At 40.7% G+C, this 20,906-nt stretch overlaps 1 protein-coding gene across 1 annotated transcript; it reads right to left on the bottom strand.

The window, feature by feature from the left end:
- Positions 1-2,179: 2,179 nt before the first annotated feature.
- On the bottom strand, positions 2,180-8,670 carry LOC311048973 (RNA-binding protein 15-like). Its single transcript, XM_084062374.1, has one exon. It carries the CDS (start codon positions 8,534-8,536, stop codon positions 5,897-5,899), a length of 2,640 nt encoding a protein of 879 aa, XP_083918500.1. The 5' UTR covers positions 8,537-8,670; the 3' UTR covers positions 2,180-5,896.
- Between the last annotated feature and the right edge of the window lie 12,236 nt (positions 8,671-20,906).

Raw genomic sequence — 20,906 nt, 5'->3', positions numbered from 1 at the left:
TTTGTGCACGTTTGGCGTTCACAGTGAGGATTTTATTGTGAGGCTTTCTTAAAGTTTATTTCCTTGCATTCAACATAACTCAGATAAACATGAGTTTTAAAGGTAGAGTAAGGGATCTTCCTTGGTTAAAATAAGTGTTAAATAGCTCTTTATTCTGACAGTAGGCTACTCATTGCTATATAGAGTGTTTGTTCGGTAACAGGAGTCTCCATGTCTCTCCAGCTCTTTATTCGGGATAGAGAACTCAGACAGATACAGATTAAACAAGTGGAATTGGAAGTGATTACACAAAGAGATTAGCAGACCCAATTGGAACTGGAACATTGTAAAAAATAAAGCTGATAAATGAGTACTCTCTCTTGATTGACTGAAATGTTGCAACCAACCTGAAAATGTATTTTCTGTTTATTGAAGAGCTGGAGAGATGGTGGGACCCCTGTTACTATCAGAAAATAGTGCTTTAATAACCTTTTAACAAAAAACATTTGAAATTGAAAATTGTTAACATTTATATTGGTTGTAAATATTGAATTGTACTTGGAGTTATGGTAGTAGGCCTATGATAGAAGCACAAATCCCGGAACAGGGCTTTGTCCATTAATCCTCTTGCGTCTGGCATTTTGTTTTATAATGCTATTTTGGGTCATGGGTGGGTGGGATAGCTGAAGTATTTTTAATGGCCTTGTGCCATAAAGACCACAGATTTGTATCTATGTATATAAATTAAAATAAGTATTAATCTCTCATGAGTACTTTCTTATTGTTAACCATATACCAGCTAGATAAGGTTATCCCCATACTTTAGAAAAATGATAACGTTAACACACCATTAAATTACTACTTTCCTTTCGCTTTAATATGGATGAATCACCTTAAATAGCATTGCAATATATCACGTCCTCTTCTATAAATGACAAGTCAGTAGTTCTGCTACACGACTCTGCCCCCTACAGGAGTAACGGTGTAAAGATCAGAAGATCAGTCCAAACTCAAAACTCCTGTCCTGTGGTCATTTCCAAATATACACATAATATGCAAGAATGAGACAAACGTCAATAAGGATCCCTCAAAAAATAGAAGTCTTTATTCAAATATAAATCTGATACAATTTAAAATATAATACAAATATTAGTGGAAATAAAAAGTTGTACTCACCAAGGCCTAGTTTCGCCTCTTCTGATGCGGCCTCTGGGGCTATTCAATGACCATTCATAACTTGAATCATTATTATGTCTACAGGGGTCCTTCAGTCCCTTTCCTCAGACTTTTGTAGGCTTTTTTTAAACTGGGAGGAATAGAGACTGCACTGTCCTTGTCTTCCATCCTGAGGTGTTATTCATTCACAGCCTCTGTAAAATGTGACATTTTTAAAACATCCTTTCACAGTAGATCACACTGAATTTGGTTGAATTCTTTCGACAAAGGGTTTAGCAAATAAGCAATCCACATATTAAGCATTATACATGTTAATTTATGTCTGGATGCTTGATTTATGTTCTATCTGCAAGATGAGGCTCATTTTCAGCACAGCCTACACTGTATATTGGTCTTTTTCTCCTGTGTTGTCTCATCGATCAGTCAAGACTGTATGGAATTTAACTTATCTATTGGGGATTTGGATTTCCAAATCATAAACCGAACAGATATTAAGGATGATGGCATTGTAAAAGTTTAAAACAAATGTAAACGTAGAGTGGATATGAAGGAATGTGATACAATACTTCTGTTACTGACATCAAACTTATTGGTAAATATTGCCTCAGATTATATTACAAAGAATGATGTTGAAAGGTATTTTTTTATCAGTCACCTCGCCTCCTAAGAAGCAGTGATTTGGATCTCTCCAATTGTAATTACAATGGACAGTCAATGACTGATCTTAGATTGCTAGAGGAGCAATTATTTTTATTATTTACTTACCTTATTAACAATTATGATCAATCTGTCATTTCTGATTCATATTCTATGAGATGGCCAAAAAAAGGAATCCTGCACACGGTTTCTTTCTTCACTTACAGACAAAAAAAGGTCAGAGCAACCGAAACTAATCTCTAATAAACCTTATGTCTGTAAGTGAAGACAGTGTGCAGGATTCCTTTTTGCTCGTCTCATGTGCATTAAAGTAGGTGTGCAAAAGCACGTTTTTGACTGATTCATAATCTAGCAATTTAGAAAAACTTAATATAACCGACTAACCATGTGATGTAATTTTAGGGCACCATAGTCTATAGAGCTCTATGTTTTATATGTATCCAAAAATCATATTCTGGCCAGAACACTTTACCTGAGGAGGAATAGATGTTAATGTGGTTAGAGGGCTCAAACCTGTTTCATATACATTTCCAGGAAACCTTGTGTTGGTGTCCAGGTCATGCCACCAGTGTAGGAAGGCAACACTTGTTGGACATCAGGCTTGGAGCAGTGATGACCAGGAAAGCGGCGCTGCAGAGGGGATACATCCTGTGGATCTGGACTCATGAGAGTGGGAAACAAGTGCCTTTGCTTTCTTAGCTTTCGAGGAAACTCTAAAAGAGCACATGTCAAGTTATAACAAAAATTGAGGATCCCTGCACAGGATAAAGGCGAAGAATTCTCTTCCATTGCATTTCCTTTCCACTTAATGGCAATAGTAAAAAGAAAGGTTCTGTGGCACACTGTCTCAACCTGAGCGTATGAAACAAATCTTCCGCATGACTCCCAAAAGCAAGGAAGACAAAACAACGGGCAATTACACAAAAGTGAATCATTCTCATCACTGCTCCTTTTTAAGGTGAAGCAGGTGTTGGGAGGGATCTTGATACTTTCTGCACCAGCCAGCTACTGGAGCCAGGTGAGAGAGAAGGCCGGGTATCTGATGAGTTTTCATCCCTGTGAGAAGCTGTCAGATGCAGTCGACCACAGCAACGGAGCCTGGTGTGGTCGGAACAAGCCGATCAGCTGCATTGAGGCTACCCAGGCTGATAAAGTTGACCTGGAGAGCTCTGTGGTGGTCACCTTCAACCACACTCCCATAACTCCAACAAGCATTGGGCTGGAGGTGACTGCAGTATAAAGCCCCATTTGTCAGGGGGCACAGTGACTGTAGGCTTGCCTTGGCAAAAGCAATTAAATACAGAGCTTGTAAGAAGCCACAAATTTCAATATCAACAAAGGGTGTATCAGAAACTCTTCGAAAAGGGGTATTCAACGACGGATTGGTGATGGACCACCAGTGTGAAAATACAGAATTGAGAAGCTGGTTTGGCTTGATCTCTTACTTTCCTCTCCTTTCTGGCAGAATAGGGATCCATTTTCAAATTGATAAGCCTTTGCATGAAAGAGAAAATTCCAAGAATAGAAAAGGTCACAAAAGTTGTCTTCCAAGGCCAATATTTGTTTCCCACGAAAGAGAAAATTTATTAAAACTGAGACAAGTTGCACTTTGTGTTTTCTGACAAGTAGGCCTACTTGTTAGGCACATGAGCACTGATGGTCTCCATGTTTTTCTCCAGATATCCCGAGTATACAATGTACAGCACAAATCAATATCTCCATTTAAAACATTCTGGAATCAACAGAGCATTAAAACAAATCAAGACAACAGTTCTTTCAAGGGAAGGCCCACATACTCTGATGTATTCTGGGGCATTTTCTCAGTCCTCTGAAGATAAAGATGTTTTTTGACTACTGGATTCATTGTTCAGTTGTGGGGAAGGTCCACAGCATACATACACATACTGCACATCAGATGTTATTCTTACTTAAGCATTTTAGCTACATTATGTGAAGTTTTGGGAAGGTAAATGTTTCTGATGACTTATGTTAACAAAAATAACTGATTCAGCTGGGGCCATTTTAAGTGTATACACAAGTGTATAGTGATTATATATAAAAAGGAATAGCCATGTATGCATTCATTGCAGAGGGATTGTAAAGGACCACATCAAGAGTGTTGCCACATAAATGTTATTTGGTGCTTAGCCATGAGTGAATGAATTTTCAGTTTGAAATGCATGAAAAAGAAAAGATGGAAATACAAAGGGCAATGGCACCAACAACAAAACAGGTGAATGGTCTACAAACCAAGAAGAGCCTAAACATATTATTTAAGTACTTTGTATCCAGTTACCTAATCAGCATTTTGGCTGCTAAATGTATTTCCATTGGTATATGAACACAGAGAAAGAAGGCATCCTAGTTTGCAGATAATATCACCTACAGTTTGATGAATACAGCTTGGTCCTTTCCTGTATTGCTTAATCTTTTTTACTCTTTCGCAAGCAAATGCCTAAGTTTAGCTTCACCTACGGTCAGAATTTAAAAAAAAGATTACCGAGACCCTGTAAGCCTTCAATAAAATAAAAAATATAAACCAATATACACAAGATGGAATTGCTCAGTCAGTGAGGCATCGCTGACTGATAAGATAACACAATGTCAATTGTGGGAAATGTCTTGTCAATTTAGCGACACAAAAGGGCTCTGGAAAAACAAAAAGAGCTACGGGAAAAAGAAAGAAGCAAACCACACGCTTTGCTCTTTTGAGCATCAAACTAACTATAAAAAAAAAGTAACCAACATAAAAAATGTTCCACATAAATCCAACCTTTTCACGCGGACTATTACAATTTAATGTGTTCACAAGTTAGGGAAGCCAAAACATGTATACCATAAACGGGTAGTAGTAGTAATGTTAAGACCTATGATATACTGTACAGTATGTGTGTATGCTGTTGGTGCCACCCATGATGAAAGATAAACAATCTGCCTCTTTTTTTGTCCTACAATACAAAACAAACCTCACATGTGGCTCAGAAAACTGATAGTATTGTAGTATGCTTTTCATGTCAATAGCCTGTACCAATTACCAATTTAAAAGATTAAATAATTCAGGGGATGAAATTAGGCATCAAGCATCAGTGAAGGCAAGACACCATTACCTATGATATAATGCAATTTATCAAAAGAATTTAAAAGGTTTGTACAAAGATACTTCCACCATGTTCTCTAGATTCAAGTAGTATGGCTGACACAAACAAAACATGTTGATTTTCTAAATGAACAGTCAGGTACTCAAAAACTCTTGTCAGCAAAAAATGCATATGTCCACATAAACTTTTATCTTATTTATGAGTAAATTGGTAAAGCTTTAGAGAAAACTGAGTATAGTTACATCAATGGAAATTAATATTTACATGAGACTGACTCAATTTTCCTGCAGTTATGGCTCAAACACCTTCCTAGTATTTGATAACCTGTTGAGAATGACCAACCAAATATAGGTAAAGAAAGAGTAAAAAATAAAAAAGGCAAGCTATTCTGTTTTGGATGTCAATATATCTTTATAGATTTATCTGCGATTTGAAACAATAGCAATGTATGTAAATGATTTACGCTTTTTTTCAACTGCTATAAGGCAACAAGTATATAATCTGATTTATGAAAATGTTGACTACATTTGATTTCTTTAAGTGCAGTACCCTTCAGTCCATGTTGTGATTTCATCATCAAATATCAGAGGTGCATGTTTCCTGCATGAATTAAATAACCAAATTATGAACTCAATAAAATGTATCCATGTGACTTTCCCTTCCCGTACAAATATACCCTGAACAAAAAAAAAAGAGGGGAAAAAAAGCAGGCTACTCATGCAGGTTAGCAAACTTAAAATCAGACCATTTTCTTTCATATTATGCTCTATTTGACTGACCCTGAAAGCTTAGTCACACCTCCTCAGCTCCACCTCCCTGTTTATTCAACTAATGCCTAATTTATGCTGCATCGCACACTGGAAATAGCAGACCTGCTTGTAGGTTGGCTATGTTCTGCACACAACACCGTATGAATTGGGCTTAATAATCAAACCGTGTGCAAGTGTGAATACAGACATTTCATTACTAGCACATTTGTCTTCATTTTACGATGCTCCTCTGATTATGACCATCACTAAATAGTCCTCCTCTGATTTGGCAAAGGCTTTAGAGGAGGCATCCAAGAGCTGCATGGAGAAATCACATGGGGGAAAAGCATGAAGGACTCCTGCATGCTCCTTGTCGCGGGTGCCTCCCACGGGTAGACTGATGACGCCGGCAGCCTCCTTCTGCTTCAGGTAGGAGACCAGGTTTTTCAGCGGCCTCTCTGTTGAGCTGCCCACGTCCTGGGACCCGTCCTCGACTTTCCCAGGTACGGCGAGGAGGATGGAGTAGCCACCGGGCCCGGCGGCTTTGAGGCGACGAGTCACCTCGTCCAGCTTGGGACGGTCCATGCGCAGGCGCTGTGTGATCTTCAACTGGGACCCCTTGCTGCCCACGGAGCTGTCCGCCAGCAGACTGGCAGCCACGGCCATGTCCCCCTGCAGCAGGTGCATTGATGTGGGAAAGCTGCTGTTCTTCAGCAGGAGAACGCCCTGCCAGGCCTGGCCCACTTTCTGTCCCCCAGCCTCCTGCTTGGACTGCTGGTTGGACTTGGAGGAAGAGGAGGAAGGGTGTTCTGAACGTTCGTCCTTCCTCAAAGGGCTCTTGATAAAGTCACCAGCTTTGCGCTTAGCGGAGCCCAGCTCCCCCGGGCTGAGTGTCCTCCGCCTCTTTTCTCCAGGCCCGTTGTCAAGGCTGTTCTGGTGCCCTCTGCCAGGGGAATTCCTGCCACGTGGGCGTTCAGGGTCACTGTAGCGCCCCCCGTCTCGACTGCTGCCTCCGGGGCTGCGCTCAAGTGAGTTACCGGGGCGGCGTCGAGCGTAGTCGCTGCTGTCGGGGGAGCGGTCCAACCGCCGACCGTCTTCCATCGGTCTTCTTTTGCGACCCTGATCTCGGCTTTGTAACTCCCGTTCACGTTCCAGTGACCAGGGTTCACGCCTATCCAGATGGTCCAGGGGAAACCCTGCACCCCGCACCCTGTCATGGACACCCAGGCCAGGCCAGTCTGCAGAATTATAAGGGTCCCTTTCTCTGTAGCGAAGCTGGCCTCCTGGAGGGGACCTCTCTCTCAGCCTTATAGACTCTGGAGTGAGGCGGCGAGTGAAGGGCTCAGAGACAAGGTCATAGCGTGCAGGAGGGAGAAGCTGCATGTAAGGCTGCTGCTGCTGCTGCTGCTGCTGCGGCTGCTGCTGCTGGTAACGGTGCTCTACTTCTGCAAAGTCAACTCTGAGCCTTCTGTCAGGACCTCCGAGGGGGAAGCCCCGCATGTTGGTACAGGCTGCCTGGGCTGCGTCCAGGCTCTCGTACTGTATGTAAGCCCACGCATCTCCTTTCCTGTAGTCCACAGATCTGATTGTGCCAAACCGATCAAACTCTCTGGCCAGTGCGGCAAGGGGAACCCAGGGCCCGAGCCCACCCACCCACAGTCTTGTTGTGGGGGTGGGCTTGCCATAGCCAATTTTTATTGGATTGCGCCCCACTAGTTTGCCATGCATTGACACTTTTGCACGGTGAGCCATGTCAAGATTTTCAAACTTTAGAAATCCATAGGTACAGTTCGACTGCGTCTGCGTTGCACGTTTGATATCCACCTCTGTAATGACTCCAAACCTCTCGAACGCCCTCCTCAGATCACCGTCTGTCACACTGATATCGAGATTACCGAGGAACAACGTCCTGTTTGCCCTTCCGTCATCTTCGGGGTAAATGAGGTCCTCCTCACGGAAAACTTGACGTTCGGGGATGAAAGGAGGTCGAGTTCTGGCGTCATAGAGAGAAAATTCTCTGTCTCTCTCCAGGTCCCTTAGGTGGGGTGGCGGGGGAGGTGGGGGCAGGCGGCCCAGCGCCAGTTGCTGTAATCTGTAGTCTCTGTAGCCCAAACCAGTAGGCGAGAGTTGTCTTTGGGGCGGTAAGTGTCTGTGTCCCGCAGCGAACGAGTCTTTGGAAGCAGGAGGAGGAGAGCGACTCCGCCGCTTGTTCATGTAAATGGCCTCGATCCTCAGAGGCCGATCGTACAGAACCAACTTCCCCCGGGCGTGCTTCGCCGCCCTCGCGTCGTCGGGCCTCCTGAAATTCACGAACGCCACTCGCTCGTCGTTGAAGCGACTCATCTTCACGCTCACGTCACCGAACTTCTTGAACTCGTGAAACAGTCCGTCTTCGATCTCCTCGTCGTTCAACTGCGTGCCCAGCTCACTTATCTTGAGAGTCTTGTACTCACTTTCCCCCGTGTTGTTGGACGACGGGGGCCGCGGATGATCGCCGCCGCCGCGTGCGTTGCTGGCCCTGGAGGAGGTGGCAGCCGCGTCCATGTCGCCGCCGCCGCCGCTGTGCACTTTGCTGCCGGATCCGGCACCATTGCCCCCGCCGTACTCGTAGTGAGACCCGGAGGTTCGACTCGACGTGTTGCTGCTGGGTCCCTCCGGGTCCCTCGTGTCTCTCTTGTCGCTGGGCAGAGACCTCCTGGAAGAAGAAGCTCCGCTCTTGGCAGAACTGGAACTATTGCCGTTGTTGCTACTGCCGCCGCCCGTCGCCGACAGTGTGACCACCTTCTTACTAGTTGGGTGGCTTCCTCGTTCTCCTCGGATATTATCGTCCAGGACGCGCGAGCGCTTTTTCACCGGCGACCGCTCTTTGCCCTTCATTGTTTAAACGACGGAGACTTGAAACGCAGATAATAATGCAAATGCACTCGTTTCGTTTCTTTAAACGGTTCGTACTTTTCGACTCGATATAGCGGTGTGTGTTTTAACCGAGCGACACATCCGCCATGTTGAAGAAGTCACTAGTCTACTGTGTGTCAGTGTTGCCATATCTTGGCAGAGCAATAAGCAGCCAGGTCTAGCCAAACAAGACCAAAATAAGCGACATTGGCTATTTGAAAATAGCCGATCTACAAGCTCAAAACGCGATTTTCCAAAAATATTTATTTTAACACATCTTGTATGAGGTTCCCTGCCACAAAATATTTTCAGATGGGGGGTCTGTGGACAAATACATTTAAATAATAAATAAAATACATTAATTTGGGGGTCCTTGACATGAAAATGCTTAAGAACCACTGGTTTAAACAACATTAGGAAACAAGCCCAAATAAACAACTACACTTTAGAAACAAGCCCAAGAAAACGCAACCCGCAACTACCAATATTTTACAACCCACTTTACAGAAAAACAAGCCCCATAAAAGTTCGCTTATAATAAGCAGACATGGCAACACTGGTAGGGTATGTATGTGTATAGAAGACCCCGCCTACTCCACCTTGGGCGAAAAGCCCATTGGTTGTCACGGGTGCCACTCATGCTACTCGGCTACTGACAAAAAAAAGGGTGCGGCTTTGGGGCCAAAGTACAGTTGATGTTGTTGTAGATTAAACTTTAAGTGTAGTTGTAAAGGCAGCCAGAAGTTTTTTTTAACATCTGCCATGCCATGATGTGGCATTCCTTTTGACGGAATATTAAACTATAATTGTACTATGTTGTAATAATACAACATACAACTGGGATACATACATCGCATTTTAGTGACTTAGATCAATAATAATTAAATTAAAAAACAATATATTGTCCGTACAAACGACAAATTGAGTTTCACGTGGTATCTGCTCTAATATAATGCAGAGTAGGCTATATGATTACATTTTATACAGCTGGATTCGTACTTAGTCGCACCTTGTTTGTGGCAATGTTTGTTGAACATTGTCACAGTCGGTGACGTGTCCGCCATTTACCACTAGGGGGCAGAACAATTCCTATTGACCAGTGCGTCATAGATCTTTCTGTATGCAGGGCCCAAAGCATGAACTGTTTAAAAACAACAACAACAACAATAATAATACTATTATTAGATGTATAATGAAAAGTTAAATATGAATGGCTTTTAATGTACAAATGATTGAATCTGAATGGATTTCAATCACTATGCGCCGTATGCAAAGGTGTGTCTTTACAACTTCCTGTAATATTATTTTGAATTGCATTCAGGAGTATGAATGAGGCATATATAAGGGGCAAGGGCACTCCCATGCCAAGATTAGGCTACTGCCTGCCTACTACAGAAGAAAGGGTGACAGTGTTTCTGAATAAAGAAATGTGCACGGTTTTATCTTCTTTATATCTGACAAAATCCATTTGAATATCTATTACCAAAGATAGACATCCAGTACTGTTGTTGCAGTTGTTACTGTCCCTCTATCTCTTCAAATATAATATGAAACATAAACAGACCTGACCCCAATAATGTTGTTGTTGTTGTTGCTGCATGCTGTCAGGTTGCTTGTCTATCTTAATTACAAGTCTACACTAGTGTGTCTTTGTTTGTCTTTGTGGTAGGGAGTTCAACCTATTGAACTCACATAAACTTGCAGCAAGGGCTGGATCTGACACCTTTGCATTTTGAATGTTTACTCTTACAACTAAGCCCTCTTGCCACCCTGTACAAGCTCACAACACGTTGCTGCGCGCCGCGTTGTGAGCTTGTAGATCTGCTATTTTCACTACTTCTTAAATGTTTTTAAGAATATATTCATGAAATGATGTAAGGTTGTGATTTTATTCATGAAATACTTTAGAGTCTCTTTGTGTCTCCTACCGGAAACGCTGCCGGTCATCAAATTATTGGCTTAGGAATGCGACAAAAACAAAAAATGGGGTGACTAATTGATAGAAAAAAGTAATTTCGGGGTGAACTATCCCTTTAAGGCATATTGCACACCGCTCTATACTGCTCACCTGTGGTCATGTTATAAAAAATCTAGTATGCAAAGGTTGCAAGTGTTGCATAATGATGAAATGAGAATACTCCTTAAAAAGAGGGGGGAGTGCTAGTCAGATGTTTGTCACTGCTGGAGTGAGGACTTTTAAAGCACTTCTAAGAAATGTAATGTTCAAGTTCATGCAACGGCTTGATGTATCTGCAAACAGCATCATTGTGGCGCTCTGAAGACCCATAATGAGCTGTTCATGCTATACATCCAGACTAAAGGCCAGTCCACACCAATGCAACTTCTTGCAACACCTTGCAACATGCAACTACTCGCAACCATTATCCTCAATGGCAGTTGCAAGGAGTTGCATTGGTTTGACATGGCCTTAAGACTGTTTTGTTGCAAGGAGTTGCGACTAGTTGCATTGGTGCGGTTTGGCCTTAAGGATGCACTGGCTAAAATGCCTCAGTGTTACCAGCGGGTTAAGTTATGTATTTATTTAAAATTTGTAATGATTTTGTTTATTGTGTTTAATATGTTTATTCCCTATACGTATTTCTATGGACCTGAGTCTGCTAATAAAGATTGAATTGAATTGAATTGCTATTGTCCAAGCATTATATAATTTGGTGTAGATCTTTACCATTTGTTCAGTAGAATTCAATATTATATCAATTTGCTATAATGGGAAGGACTTCAGCAACTTACTTAAATTATAATTTGCTCAATCCTTTGCTTCCAGTACTTTTGTGTGAGTTGTTTAGTGACCTGTAGCCTCGATCTCCAGGCTTTTATTGTTTAGTTTTGCTAAAAAATAAAAGCCTGGACCAGCGCATCGGTGTACCCGGTATAGGAAGTGTTTAATTTCCCCAACCAACCAGAGTGCAGTGGGCGTCGCTCGTAATGTTGTGTTGACGGGGCGGGGGCCGGGGGCTGACGGACAGATCGGTGAACTAATGGGATCAGGCGCAATCTCTCCCCGCCTCTATACACCCGCCCCTCTATACACAAAAGCAGGAGCGCTAGTGCAGCCTAAATGACCTGCTGTGACCAAAGTCAATTTTGCTCTACCATCATTAATTTCTTTGTATTATTATTATTTTTTTTAAATATGTTTTCCATGTGAATATTTTTAAATGATCATTTTCCCCGCCAAAATAGGGACATGATCATTACTCTCAACAATTAACTGGACTGGAGAGACCATCTGGCCGACCTCTTCCATAGGCAGTCACGTGGCCTTGTATACAGGCCTAGCAAGGCAACCTACCATTCCTGCATTTATATGGGCTTAAGTGACTGTATAAAGATTTACTACAGTATGAGGGGTGAAATTCCCTACTTTATATCTCCTGGAAATGACTCATCTCAAATGGAGCAATGAAAGCACTCATCCACCAGTTCAACATTTCACTGCACGTACAGTACATACGTAAGCATAGGCTATAACTTCTACAAATGTGCTTCTTTTAGTGTCTTAACCCTTTAAGACCTGGGACGCATCTGTGTCATTTTTAGATTTGAGCTAAAAAAGCATTATTTTACACTTTTGGCTATTCAAAAATAGCAGATCTACAGGCAACCGAGTGCCGCGCTACGAGCTTGTAGATCTGCTATTTTAGAAAAACTGTGAAAATGTGTGCTAACTTTGAACATATATATTCTTTCAAAGCGACATTTTTTAACTCAAATCTTTGCTTCTGGGGGGTCCCTGGAACAAAATATTTTGAGATGGGTGTCCGCGGCTAAATGCATATCATTTTGGGGGTCCTTGACATGAAAAAGTTTGAGCACCACTGATATAGAAACATTAAGTTTGTCAGAAAACTGTTAGGATTTAGAAGACATTTGTAGAATCGGCCTCAGGTCTCCCTTGTTGACCATCATTTAGAGAGAATTTCAACATGACAATATTACAATTTGCAACAACAGACAAGTCATGCTGCATCTAGGAATAACTTTCAACATCTGTGTGACAGGCACAGGATTTCTTTTGGGAGCCATCAAAGCAGAGTGGAATCTGTAAAGGATTAATGGTTTTAATGAGTTTCTATTTTTGTCAGAGGCAATAAAATGAACAGCACACCTGACCTGTTGCACACTTTATGTGAAACAGCATGCCCAGTAATTGACCTCTGTGTATTTAAGTCTCTTGTCAGTAAACCCAAACATAAACATATTATATGATTATGTGTAGCCATATTTTCTCTATAGCAATGCTAGCACACTAGAATTCATAACCATGCCTTGCAAGATTGTATTACACTAGCACTACAAACACAAAAAAATATCTTCTCTTTCTGTAACTCCATTCTTTAAACACAATTAATTACAAATACAGCAAAATGTGCTGTACACATCATGTTGTTAGTTTGGTGTATGGCACAGGACTGCAGCATGACCCACTTTCTCCTGTGTCTCAGCACCTGCACAGCACCCATGGTCACAGATGCATTCTGGGAAAGTGCAAGGGATGAAATTATTATGGTATTCTGCGGATACACCTGCAGATATAGAAGATATCTAAGTTTACCATTGGTGTCAAAATGTAACTTCTTCCGTCCTTCTTATTCGTTCCTATTCCAGCTATTTCTTGATTCCAGCATGCTCATATAACCCTCATATAAAGTGCAAACAAATGCTTTATAATTCAAGGTTAGGGACAGATGAATAATAGATGAAAAGTATGCTTCTTTTTGGGTAAAACGTGCAATATTGTCACAGTAAAAGGAGTGCATTAGCTCTGTCGGTATGGTGGGCTATCAAACATCAACAAGCCCTAATCATCTTGGCAAATGGAGCCAAAACAAACATCAATGCATTGATTGCAATCAACAATAATGTTTTGTCTAGTATGTACAGTAAGATAACATACTGTAACATGATGCATTGCGTGCTCTGTGCTGATATACGGTAGCATGCTGTATATTTTCATTGAAAAAGTCACATGAAAAAGTATTCATCGCTTGTTCAAACAAACATTTGATGTCACTTATCTATGTTAGAATTTGTGTATAAAGACTTGTACAGACTTATGCTGTAGGAGCTGTGAGTGACCCAGACAACACATCGCAAGGGGGGAACAGGAGGGAGGGAGGGAGGAATATAAATGAGACTGGAGTGAAGGAAAAGTACTGGACGCCGGGCGTAATGGTGCGGAGGCAGAATGTGTGAGTGCACGTGTGTGGAAGTGGATGAGGGGGGAGCATGGAGGAAAGGAGGCTAAACTGAGAATCGGGGCTGCAAACAAGGGGGAAGAAGAAAAAGAATCTGCTGGAAGAGACGGGTGAAGGTGAACATTTTGTGGAGAGAGAGAGAGAGAGAGAGAGAGAGAGAGAGACACACACACACACACACACACACACACACACACACACACACACACACACACACACACACACACACACACACACACACACACACACACACACAGACAGAGAGTCAGAGAGACAGAGACAGACACAGAGAGGGGGTATAGTCGTGGTGCGTGCTGTCTCAGGAGAAGGGGTTCTGACGTCAGACAGAGGCTTTAGATCAGTCATCATCAGTGGTTATCAACATATGGTCTGTGGACCCTCACAGTTCCTTGAGAGGGGTTCCAGGGGGGCCCCAGCAAAATGAGTGATAGTTACAGCAAACTTCACCATTATTGCATTTAGTAAGTAAATAGGCCTACAGTTAGAGAAAGTGCAACAATGACTATTTGATTTCATCTCTAATACAATATAGACAGTTATGGAATTCTGAACCAAATCATATCTAACAATAAAAACCCTCTTAGATTAGGTTCGCAAAGAGATTACATATAATAGGGGGTCCATGGTCTAATCCTGCATATCAAATCGGGGTCTATGAAATTTAAAAAGGTTGAGAATCACTGCTTTGGATGGTGTAAAAAGCATGGGGGAGAGAGGACGGCAGGAGAGGGGAAAGCATGTGACAACGTGAAAAGACAAAATAGCTGATATTAAAAACAAGGTGCAGAAATAGGCTATACCAAGATAGCTATAGAGCCAATCTAAGGAAATGACTACAGGGGAGCATAATAATACTGTAAAACACATGCAGTAAATGAGATGAAACACAGTAAGTATGAGTGAGAGGACATTATGTTAAGTCCCGTGGAACCATGCCCAAGCCCTCCTAAACCAAATGGGACTGATCGGTCATTTGCTAACCAGGAGGGCAGCACAGCTGTGTCAACAGTCTCAATGATCCAGGGAATGACACACATACACACACACACACACACACACACACACACACACACACACACACACACACACACACACACACACACACACACACACACACACACACACACACACACACACACACACACATTTAATTGAGATAACATGATAACTAGTCTAATTACGCATGTTCTGAACCAGATAATGGTTGGACAGGTAATGCCAGAGGAACTTCTTTATTCTTTACTACCTGTTTTACCCCCCCCCCCCCCCTCCAAGGGTGGTGTAAGCGATCTTTTTTTTGATAAAAAGTTAAATCTCAATCTGATTGTAATCATTGCTGTTTGTTCAATGACATGGGTCTCCCTGTCTCTCCAGCGCTTTAGTAAACAGAAAATACTTTTTGAGGTGGGTCACCAGTTTCATTTAATCAGGCAGCTTAAATGTTTTTGTATTCCAAATCCAATTTTGTCTGCTTTATTTATTTAATCACTTCCAATTTGACTTGACAAGTTTATCCTGTATCCTGTGAGATCTTCCTCTTGATTGGATGAAATGGCCGGATCTTTTACTAAAGAGCTGGAGAGACAGGGAGACCACTATTATTGAACAAACACTATAGCAATTATTACTATGGGAGAAATATCACCTACAGTATACCTTTAATGTTCTAATACAATTTTGAGATGACCTGCCCTTCGTGAGTTTAAGTATCACAGATGAAGACTGAAATAATAACAAAAACATGCAGTAAGGGAAGAATAGCAGCAGACTCAGCATATCATGTGTCTGTGTGTGGCATTTTGACTAAGATGTGTTTTGTTTTACAAATATAGGATACAGCAATTGATCAGCATAGAACGATAAAGGAGAGAGAGAAAAGGAGAGATGAGACAATGCCTGCCACATGATCCCAAGGTAACTGATCCCAGTATAGTCAGCACTGAGTGGATGCATCACAGAGTGAGACCAATCTTAGGAATAAATTAAATAGAAAAGGCACCGTAAGCCCATTTTATATCCATGTCGCTTGCCAATAATTTTTCAGCAATTTCCAGCAAAACTAGCCATTAGGAGGCTGAACCCAAAGCATGAATCTGATTCATGGTCAAAGTGTAGTTCTTTTTACTAAAAGCATCCATTAGGGCAGTGGTTTGGAAACTTTTCTCGATCAGGGCCCACTTGGAAATTTTAAAAGTGTTTGCAGCTTGTCTGCATTTTCTTTTGTAATAAAATCTTAGCGTTTTGGCAATTATTTGCAAGCGATGATAAGCAAGAAAGAAAAAAAAATTGCATCTGTTTAAGTTCTAGTAGAATAAGTGGCCATGTGGGAATGGAGGACAAAATAAATCCATAAGGTCGGGATGAAAAATTGCCTCAAGGCAGTATCTTCCTCTCCTATCTATGTGGCATGAAAGAATAGTCTGCTGGAAGGTGTCTGATTTATGGTCCTCTGGACAAATGCTGTCTGCTGGAGCCATGTCACGTGCTCAATGTCTCAATAGGAAATTACCACCCACTTTGTGAGTTGAGCAAGATAACTGCATTTTAACAGATAAGACCATTTACAGAATTCTATTGGTGTAGAAGGGCTATGCCATTCTAAGACAGGATTATGAGTAGGCTATTCAGTTCAAAGAGTTTAACATATTTAACTAGGCTAAAATTGCCCTATAGCCTACATTAACTGTCTTAGTTACAATGTTATATGCTAGAATCATAATTTTGTTACATTTACAGCTGCCCTGAGCTGCCTACACCACTGACAGAGCTGAATGGCAACGTTGTCTTTTTTTATCAATTGAAGAACGCACTCAGATTCGACACCTGCGTCACACTCACTTCCCCGAGGAGCGGATAACCTTGACGAAAGAAAGCTACTGCATGCTTTACATTTCCATACATATCTATACCGAAATTATTCTAGCCTAGCCTATGTTTTCTGAGATTAATGTCAAATATAAAAAGTTATGATGATTAAGACGTGATACAATGAGTAGTAGTAGCCTTACTTTTGCGTCACGGCACGCTCTGCTCTGCATGTCCATCGTCACTGCGAGCCATGGATACACGATGGTCGTCTGTCACGACCGTCATGGATGTACTTCAACCTGGTGTTTACACTTTCTCCCTTTTTGGCCCGTACATCTACATAAATGTTCAAATTTCAAATATTAAGTGTTTACCCTATGGCCATGGATGTTCCAATTATGTACAGCTCATCAGAATTACCCGTATATTCCGTATTGTTCAATAAAAATAATTTTAATCCGATTGGTGGCCATTTTCTCATAGAGTTATGATGTATCAGAGTGCAGTACACCTTCCAACCGATAGGGTCACATAGTTGAAAGCAATGGAAGAAACTTCGGAGAAAATAGCCACAAATCAGATTAAAATGCTTTGTATTGAACAATACGGAAAATACGGGTACTGCTAACGGACCGAACATAATTGTAACATCCGTGGCCACAGGGTCAGCACTTTATATTTGAAATTTGAACGTTTATGTAGATGTTGGGTTCAAAAAGAAAAAAAGTGCAAACACTATTTTGAAGATCATCCATGATTGTCAGTCACGTATCAGGGCTAGCTCTGCTCTGCATGTCCATCGTCACTGCGAGCAGCATGTGATCCAACAGCTGCGTCCTCCAGTCTCATCCTCTGCTGCTTGGTACCACACTACTATACACTACGCGGATGGAATAACTGTCTCCATCAGATATTATGTTAGAAGGTTTTTCACTCCGCATTGCTGACAAGTAGGCCTGCTGGATATTCTTGACCGTGCCACAATATTTAAGGTAAGCAAAAGGAACTGTTGTGATTTTCCACTGAAGCATCTCAGTGTTGGAAATAGGTATCATCACCTGGACTAAACGTAGCCCTTTTGTCCAGTCTCTATTTCAATTTAAATAGAACTTACATAACTTTATGAATAACGAATGTTTGAATTAAATCATTCGTTACATTTGTGTTCAAATCACAGCTGCGTTCAATCAACTTGTAAAAGAACCGTTTCCCTATTTATAAATGATGCTTTGGTGTATGTAGCTATAATTGTTAAGACTTGGGTCGGTTTGTAAGTTTTCGCAGATGACTTGAAAATGTAGCGTATTCGTGAATCACGTGTTTCTAGTTGACCTTGAGTTGGTTGTATTTAAAAGTCGTCGCATCATTAATAATGGAGCGGTTAAAAAGACAGGCACGCTATCATTCTGCACACACAAAAAAAGGGGGTTAGGGGGTTATTCCAGGTAAACAGACCGATTGATGGTGTTGTCACTTGTCACTGTCAGACATGTCATCGTGTATGACATGTTGTGTTTTCTTCAATCAATACATTCAAGAGGTTTTTACATTTTTTTTTCATTGTCAGGCGTTGGCACTGAGCATTATTAAGATCTCCACTCAGACAAAAAAAACTTGGATGTTTTCTGAGTGACATTTGTAATCTAGATACATAAGTTTACATCATCAAGTTCATTAGGCCTACTTTATGAAATTATCGTTCAATGTATTTTTAAATGATTAGGCTTTTATAAATATGTGACATTTATAATAAGCTTTATTTCAATAGTTGTATTAACACTGAAATGTAAACTAAAGTATAGCTTTATACAGTATTAATATGTATTGTGAAGCATTTCATGCATGTATATTTGTAGGCTACTTTGCTTAATTTCATTGATATCCTGGTACCCATGCATGTATTACTTTGCTTATGCTTTATTTCAGATAGTTATAGATATAGAATTATCTGTGCTGTTGGATGTCACAAGTAACAGTATTGATTAACAAGTGATAAGTAGCCTAAACCCTTCAGTAGAACATAGTTGATTATTTAAGTGTCTCTTTCTTATTCATAGCTTAAGAATGGTGTTTGGATAGCACAATTTGGTCTTTTTGCCTTTGAGGTAAAGTTGGTGATATATTAGGTGTGTTTATACTACTTTAGTAATTCAGCAATATACCTACAGTAACAGACATATTTCTGTATTGATTTGTATTGAGGCATTTATTGACTTGTTTCCGGTGAATAGTAATACATAGTTTTTTTGTACATTATATTGACAGTTACAGTGGTGAGCATTCTTTATAATAAGCTCTTTGTGAGAAAATAATATACTATTATGCTATATATTTGATTATAGTAATCAAACTGAGTGACCCTTTTTTGATTTCCTGTAGTGTGCTTGGCTCAGGTGATCACAGCCAATTCCCTTAACCATAATTCTACTGTGCATGGGTGAACAATATAGGATGAGAGGGGCCATCAGGATTATAACCTCTTACAATACTTTGTCATACGATGACATGTTACATGCATGAAAGTATACGCTATTATTCAAAACTATAACCATCTTTGCAATACTATACCTGTCTTTGTTGCACTATACAAGGTGGTATCATTGTAGTACTGAGTGATAAATCCCTTTGAAGAGATTAGAATAAACAGCTAAAGAATATGCAGATATATTGAATGAATGAATGAATGGTTTTATTTCGGTCTTAAGCCATGAACAGAGTTAGTCACAGCAAACAGCACAAAAACAATACTTGGACCGAAAAAGGTGTAGGCTGAAGCTGTAGCTTATAATGCCTATATCCTTTTTACCTTATAATATACATAAAACAGAAACAATAACAACTAGAAAATGTGCTCCTCGGAGCACAAGTCTCCGCCAGCAGACCCACATTGGTGAGGATTTTTGGTAAGGAATTTATTCCAAGATTGGAACTTTTTCTGCTAATATCTCCTGACTAAATGTTAGCTTGGCTGATGGCACTGATGTCACTTCGAAACATGCAATGCAATGTTTCGAAGTGACTTACCTATTTATAGGTATGTATTTCGTCATGCGTCTCGCTAGCCAATCAAAGCACACCCTTTCAACATATTGTCATGTGTCACGTGAAGCTTGACCAATGTTAGCTTGGTGGGACCAAAGGAAATCAAACGAAAACATACTCTACACCATGCCTTCGGCCTGGCGGAGACAATAAACATCCCTAAAGAGGATTAGATCCCAGACACATGACGACAATGGGCACTTTAATTGTGTTGGTGATTGGTTGTGAAATCACCTGGTTCTCAAATACATTTTCATTCAATAACTGCTGTGTTGTCATCCAAGCACTGTAAGCTATTTGCTACTAGCTCTGCTTTTTCTGAGATAAGGGGTATTAGTCTGCAACTTTGTGCCTCTGACTCTGTCATTTCAGCTGGTTAGACCACATAACAAGCTACTGCATGACTTACAGAGGGCCTTTACTTACGTCATATACATGTGAACATTGCCTGTGGTCCTCAAGAGTTGTTGTGTTTAGTTGTTAGCAGCAGGATTATTGGTCGGTACGGTATGTTCTCATTCGTCAGTTTGTCTGAGAGCTGGATGATGCAGCTGTTGATTAATATTATGTCTTGTACAGTAAAGGATTGAATGACAGGACAGAAGCAGAAGTGGAGGCTTTAGAGTTAATGCACATGGGATTATGAAGAGGTTGTGTGATGAATGGGCGGGATTATTGCATCATCACGCTCTGCACAGAGAAAATCACTCATTTAAAGTGAGTGCATATACTGTACTAAGCTATATATAAGTTGCCTGTGACAGAGAATCACCGGAAAATACTAATGTAAAAGGTAGTTACATTAAAAAGCCCCTTGAATGTTGATTGAGGCTTTTATTTGTTGTCACTATAGTGGGTGGTCCTGGCTAGTGTTTCTGAAAATCTGTGCAAGAGGTAAAGTTATTAATTTAATTGATTAATTAATGAAGAAGTTCACCTGCATTGAAAAAGAGTTGGGCAGGAATTGATTTCATGTATTCAGTGGCTGTCATTACTAGTAGGCCTGTCACAATTATCACATAATCGCCTAATCACAATTATTTGAGATAATCTCAATTATTTTTGCATAATCGTCATATTGTTATGTTGAAACATGTTAATACATTTTCAAACATTTTCCCAAAATTGCATACTAGCAGATCTACAAGCTCAAAACACGTCTCAATGCAACACGTTGTGAGTTTATAGATCGGCAATTTCCACTTTTTATAAAATGTTTTGAAAGTATACAATTATTAAATACAAACAGAAATGGGATTTGT

The sequence above is a fragment of the Gymnoscopelus microlampas genome, assembly GCF_963454915.1.
Source record: "Gymnoscopelus microlampas genome assembly, chromosome: 7".
Taxonomy (NCBI): Eukaryota; Metazoa; Chordata; class Actinopteri; order Myctophiformes; family Myctophidae; genus Gymnoscopelus; species Gymnoscopelus microlampas.
Note: the sequence above shows the minus strand (reverse complement) of the source record. Positions and strands in the feature narration are given on the sequence as shown.

What these genes read in the sequence shown, in the direction of transcription:
- LOC311048973 (XM_084062374.1), bottom strand. Translation starts at nt 8,536, where the DNA reads ATGAAGGGCAAAGAGCGGTCGCCGGTGAAAAAGCGCTCGCGCGTCCTG.